The 7,140-nt window shown below is 29.3% G+C and overlaps 1 protein-coding gene across 1 annotated transcript; it reads right to left on the bottom strand.

Annotated features, from left to right (window-relative positions):
* Window positions 1–5,872: 5,872 nt before the first annotated feature.
* Window positions 5,873–6,879, bottom strand: LOC114264839 (uncharacterized). The gene has a single exon (XM_028205555.2). It carries the CDS (start codon window positions 6,781–6,783, stop codon window positions 6,070–6,072), a length of 714 nt encoding a protein of 237 aa, XP_028061356.2. The 5' UTR covers window positions 6,784–6,879; the 3' UTR covers window positions 5,873–6,069.
* Between the last annotated feature and the right edge of the window lie 261 nt (window positions 6,880–7,140).

Here is a 7,140-nt window from a genome sequence, read left to right as displayed (position 1 = left end):
TAGATGAGCAATGCTTGAGTACTTTCGGCCCATGAGCCTTCAACTCAAAGCCCTAGTGGTGACAATGGGTAAAGGTAACCCAATTTGGCCCATGCTAAGTCTTACCTTCTTTACTCATTTTATTTCATCTTTCTTCTTTGGTCCATGCCAAAGTCCTTTGTTTGGTTCAATTCTTACAAACTGTTAGTTTTTTGTTCTCTTAATTATTTTTTTCTTCATATTGTAACTTTATTTATTTATTTTTTAAATGGACCTAATCTAGAGCACATAAAAAATTAAATATTGAACGATGCTAGAGACTCACACTTACAGAGCTTGTTGGAGCTAAAAAAAATAAAAGTAACTAGCTATTTTGCCCAACAAGTCTTATTTGAAGAGTCCGTTCGAGTTGTTTTTTTATAAACCGACACGATAAAATTGATGTTAGTAATTAACATATGAAATAGTTAGAAATCATCTCATTATACATTATGAAATACCAGTGAAACAGAAAATTAATAAAAGTAATTTTCATAAAATTAAGGGAACAACTTATTATACATTTTATAAATAATACTCATAAAATATAGAGGTCATAATTCAATTTTCAAAAAATTGGGAGATCATGTCCCATCGGTACTTATATAAATCCCTCATAATAAGAGTCTTATATATATATATATACACACACACATATTAGTGTTCATAAAAATATCGAGTTGGGCTTAGGCAATATTTGACTTAGGCAATATTTGACTCATTCATTAAATGAGCTCATAAGTAAATTTCAAACTCGATTGATTTACAAAATAATTGGACACAACATGTTACTAGTATAACAAGAGCTCATCATGAATAACTTAATTTATTTATAGTTAAGAGTTATAAATAAGTCCAATAATAAATTATTAAAACTTAATTTATTTAATTTTTAAATAAATCAATCTCGACCAAAACTTAAGTAAAAAAAGTCATTGTCTATGGCATCTTCAAATAATAAAATCATATATATAGTTTTTATTTTATTTTATTTTTTTGTTTTTTGTTTTACTGTTGAATGAAAACATTAGAGAATCTAGGGTGTGACTTATCCTCAGGTCTGCAAATAATTATTAAAACCCCAAAAAAAGAAGGACAAAGTAAAGATTCCACTGAGCTTTGTCTGTATCCATTGGGCCTATTTATTTATTGAACCAAGTTGAGCCCTGATTTCATCCAAATATATTATTGTCTCGACTCAAAAAGATTCTGCCCAATCAAACACACGTCATAGTGCACTATACTAATTATATTATATAAACAACTCGAATTGTTTTAATTTTTTTCAAAATAATATTTATAAAATAAATAGTTTAAATCATAAAAAAGAAAAGAAAAAAAAGACTCGTAATAAGTTTTATAAATCCAAATGTGACGGTTAAGTTCATAATTGAATTCAAGAAAAACCTAATTCACTCTATAGTCTTATTTGGGAAGTTAGCTATTTTAGTTTTTAACTATTTTATAAGGTTAAAATATTTATGCTTAAGGAGATAATTGAATTTTTTTGTAATTAGATATGATATTTGTAAGAAAAAAAATAAAATGATTATAAATTTAATGTGATATTTTGTCTTATTAATTATTTTAATATATTTTATCTTTTGTATATTTAGTATATTTTAATTTTTGACTTCTCAAACATTTCTATATTTAGTGTATTTTAATTTTGTAATCATTTTTATAAAATATATATATATATATATAGATATATAGATATGAGTAGTGACACCCGTGAGAAATCCATCATTTTTAACAGTCCACTAGTTTGGTCTATAAAAGAAAGTGTCAGTAATTATTAATTAAACATATATATCATAGCTGTCCATATATGCCTGCATTGCATGCTCTTCAGGAAAAAAATTAAAAAAATAAATAAATAAAATAAAACAAAACAAAACAAAAAAAATGCATGGCATGATATTTAGGTATGGTGATTGGTGGACTAAAAAGGATTCAGAGTTTGGGCTTCTTAGAAACAAAAGTCTTTTTGTTGTCTAGCTTTGTGACATGTCTTTTCAAACTGCACATAAGTTTAATTTGATGTAATTGTCCTATGCACACAAAACACACTTTACTAGTATATGACAAAGAGAACCACAAGTTAATTAAATTCTTTTATAATTAACAAAAAGAGACAAGAAGAAGGGGAGGGGATAATTTAAAAAAAAAAAAAAAAATTAAATCAAAAGATAAATAATTATTCTTTCTAATTTATTCAAGCAAAAAAGAAAGAGAAGAACACATAAACTTTTTATTTTTTCTCCCCTAATTTAAATAATAATTTATTTTCTTTTCTCTCTTAAGTTCTCGTGCAGAGTCATAGTGAGAAGAAATTATTTGGTGTTTCTTTTGCAAAAACAATACGGAGTGCTCTAATTTGATGATTATTTTGTATAAATAAGAATTATAATCGTTATTTTAAAAGACAACATTGTAGGTGTCAATTTGAAATATTTTTCTAAAAAAATACTTTATTATTATTATTATTATTATTATTAGCCATCGTATTGTGCTATCACAATGCAAAGGGGATAAGCAATTTCGTTGATTTATTTTAATAGTTTTCAAATGGGCAAATAAAATACTATTTTCCTAGGCACTTGTAATTTTTGGAATTTGGGATAAGATAACGTAACGTGTAATCACATGGAAGCAAATTTGGTGAAATATATATCTTTTGATCAGCGGTGCTAATTGATAATTAATTTAATTGATTTTTTTCCCTTCTATTGCATGTTTAAAGCACAAGGAACCCTCTGAAATTCAATTACCTCTGTTATATATTTTTATTTGTTTGTTTGTTTTGCTTTATTTTATTTTAAATTTATAGAAAAAGTATTTGATGTACCTTTTTCTTATAGAAAGAAACATGCTTTTAACTTACGGTTTTTAATTGTTGGCTTTCAACTTATTAGAAATTGTATCAAACCATTCCTATATCTGAAACCATTAGGTCCGTTTGTTTTGGAGGTTAAATAGATGGGAGGGGATTATGATAGAAGTGAGGTTATTTAGTGTTGTATTTGTTTGTAGAGTTGGGGAGGAAATTAGGATGAATGAGGTGATATAAATGGAGGTTGGAAGGGGGATTGAGATGGAGGAGGTAGAAATGGTATTAGAAAAATAGCGAGGGGATTAGAAATTTTTTTATTTTTTTTATATATTGGGATTTTTTTTTAAATATTAATGTTTAATTTTTTTATATTTTTTTATTTGTTTTATTATTTTATATAAAAATAATTTAATAATTTCTACACTAACAACTATCATCAAAACAAACACAATTTTACTTAATCTCCTCACTAACAATCTTCTCATTATGAATCCCTTCAATTTTACTTCTAAAAACAAACGGGCCTTGCACCTATTTAGCTAGAATTTACATGTGGGCTATTACTCATCTCATGGTATATATATAGACATATTATTACCATAGATAGGAGAATAATATGGAAGAGCACTCCAAATAATAAGATTTAAATCATGCTATTACTTATCTCATAGTATATATGTAGATATATTACCATAGATATGAGATTAATATGGAAGAGCAATCGAAATAATAAGATTTAAATCATACATTAGGTTTAATAAAAGAACACTTCATTTATCAAGTCAATTCTTCAGTCGAATTCTCAAAATAATAAATATATTTTTTCTGGATATTATGTTTGTGAAGAATGTGTGAGAACGATAGTTCATTCAATAGGTCTTCATCCCAATTATTTAGGATGATTATATGATGTAACGTGAAGATATTATGTTTAATTTGAAGTAATATTCTCTCTTAAGTTTAAGGTAATAATATAATGTGTTATCATTTTAATAAATGTTCTTTTTGAGCTTCTTTTATTTCTTTTAACACCCTCTACCTGAATCAAATTATTTCCCTTTACAAGGGTGTAAATTGATCTATAATGCATATATGATCATACCGTCTTGAAGAATTTTTCTTATTTTAGTATTGGTATTACTTCTAACTTTTTTCTAATGATTTATTTATTATTTTGTATTTTTTTTCTAACACCAAAATCTATTTTAACATTCTTATTTCATGTACTTTCATTGTTTAAAAGTTTTTTTTTTCTTTTTTCTTTTTTTACATTTGATACGTACCATATATAAGGTTTTATAGAAATTTCATAATTTTTTATCTCCAGTTTAATAGAAATATGATCACACAATGATCTTGATGCACTCCTTCATTTCATCCACATTTCTCTACTTTAGTTTGTTATATACTTTGTATTTCTATTTAATTCATTTTCCATACAAACACAATATGAAGTCTATATATTCCATTGAGAACTAGAGCAACTACAAATGCCAATTATTATAAAAAAATAAAAAAAAAGATTATTCATAAATTGTTTCTTATCTATATGTATTATACTACACCATGTGTGTTTTTAGTGACAAAATTTTTTGCCATACAAATATTGGGCAAGCACCATTATATATGAACGAAAAGAAAAAAAAATGACAAATTATTTTTGAACTATTTTTGATTTTTTTTAAAACAATCCATTTTATAAGAAATAATAATAATTTTTTAATTAAAATTATTTTCACTCAAAAATGAAAACTATAACCAAACTCGCTTAAAGATATTATCAATCTATGGTTTTATCACTGGCAAAAAAATATTTAACATGACTGTTACCGAGCTAAACTACAACACAAAGTATTGAACTCGACTATTATACATCAATTATATGAAACTGGATGACTGTGACATAAATTTTTATAGTTGTTATTGTGCCACACCAGATAGTATTTGAAATGTGTTACCAATAGATGGTAAATATTGCATTGTATCCAAGAGTATACCCAAACTGAACCGACCAATGTTGATCGACCTGAAATTTTGAAACCTCAAACGAGGAATGATAAAAGAGTCATGATAGAGATCCCCTCTAATCACCACTCTCACAACCCCCCACAGACACGTGGCGGGTGGTGATTGGAGGAGCAGAAAAAAAAGAAAAAAGAAAAAGAAAATGTAACCAATGAGAGAGAGAGAGAGGGAGTCAAAGGGGTGGAGGGAAGAGGGGGCATGAAACATTTTTGAAGATAAAAAAGAAGTGGAAATAGCTCAAACAAATAAGGACCAGAAGCAAAGGTACTGCAGAGGATAATGAGAGATAATTGAAAGAAAAGGGGGACCAATTGATGAATATCCCCTACCTGTCTTTATGTATATGTATAAAAAAAAAAATGATAAAAAAACCCTCCAACATATAAAGATAGAATAAATATATATTTATGGATAATTATTTTTTAGCACTATATATGTACATTTGGATCACCATGTGATACAAAATACTCCAACGCTGTATTTGGTTGGGGGATTTGGAAAGGGAAAGGGAAAATGTGTGTGAAATTAGGTGAAGTATAGGTATGTTTTATTCACATTTTACCTACCCTTTATATTTTTCTTTCCAAATCGCTCCTCAAATCCCCCACCAAACACAGCATAAGTCAATTAAGAAAGTGAGACAAACTTACTCATTTTTGTTACGTAAGTAATTGACAAAAAAAAAGTAGGTAGAACATCTCCAATTTTTATCCTTTACTTGTATCAAACTTAAATTTAAGTAAAAGAACAAAAATCTAACTCCACTCTTTGACACAAACTCATACAAAAATAAATTTTACTCAAATTTTGACCCAAATAATGGAAGACCTTTTTTTACTCAAATTTCTAATGATAATTTGTAGTGATATAATAGTTTCAAAATTTATAATTATGCCACATATCATACTTTTACTCAAATTTGAGTTTGTCAATTTTAATAAGCAATATCAAATAAAGTTTTTATTTAAAATTTTACTCAAATCTAACTAAAAATATGACTAAAAGCTGACATATATTGTAGTTTTTATTTATTGAGAGTAATATCTAATAATTTCCCTCTCTATATATTACTACATTCAATTTAATATCCATAAATTATGAACTAAAAGAAAACTATATAGACTAAGGCAACAATGCATTAATTACATTATTATTATTATTATTATTATTATTATTATTATTATTATACATTACATGCACCGCCGTGAAATGCTACAACCACCGCCGGAAAACTCAGATTCCAAACTAGCGGCACTCTTGGACGGCGGCGATGTCATGAGAGAAACGAGGAGGTCGGCGAAAGCTCCGACGATGAACTTGTGGGTGCTCTTTGGGTTCAGCGCAAGATAGCACATCAGAAGCTCGTGCAAGTAGTCCCAGTTGGCCGTAACATCAACCAAGTCACGTGCCTCCACCATCTCCTGCATCGATCGCCGGAAATCATTGAATGGGTTCGGCGAAATCGTCGGAATCGCAACTCCGCCGCCGACGAAGACTTCAGATTCCGGCAGCTTGACCGACGAGGATGACGAGGAGGAGGAGGAAGATGATGATGAGTCGACGATGGAGTTGGAGAGGCCGGGGGAGGAGAAGAAGAAGCGTTGGGAGGCGAAGACGGCGGCGAAGTCGGGAGTGGCGGCGGCGGCGGAGGAGAGAGAGACGTCGTCGGAGAAGTGGGTGAGGGAGGTGGAGGTGGAATCGAAGAGAGAGTTGAAGTTTTTGATGAGATTTGATGAGGCGGTGGTGGTGGAGATGGGTAATGGACGGCTCTGATCTTCTAGAGTAGTAGTGGAAGATGATGATGATGATGGTGATGATGATGATGATGATGATGATTCGGTTGATGGTGGACGTTTGATCTTGGTGAAGCAGAGATTAAGGTTTATGCCAAGTGTACTCCGCATTTGTTCTATGTCGTAAAACGTAATCTGAATTTAGGAGAGAGGAGAGAGAGGTTGTTCGGCGAAGGTGAAGTGTTTTCAGACAAGAGTTTAGGAGGCCAACTCCTATTTATATGTACATGTTTAGTGCGTTGGGACATTATCGTATATGTCGGTGTTTGGGAAGTGAGTTTTTTTTTTATATTTGGAAAGATAGTTAAGTTTTTTTGTAGTTGGATATGATGTTTGTAAGAGAAAAAATGAAATGATTATGAGATTTGATGTGATATTTTGTTTGAATTTTCTTTTTTTTTGATTTTGTAAAACATTTGCCTTGTAGTGAAAAAAAAAAAAAAAAAAAAAATCTCAAAACCAAGTTCT

The sequence above is a fragment of the Camellia sinensis genome, chromosome 12 (assembly GCF_055761805.1).
Source record: "Camellia sinensis isolate YWXY chromosome 12, ASM5576180v1, whole genome shotgun sequence".
In the NCBI taxonomy this organism is placed as follows: Eukaryota; Viridiplantae; Streptophyta; class Magnoliopsida; order Ericales; family Theaceae; genus Camellia; species Camellia sinensis.
This window is presented reverse-complemented; position numbering and strand designations above follow the sequence as displayed.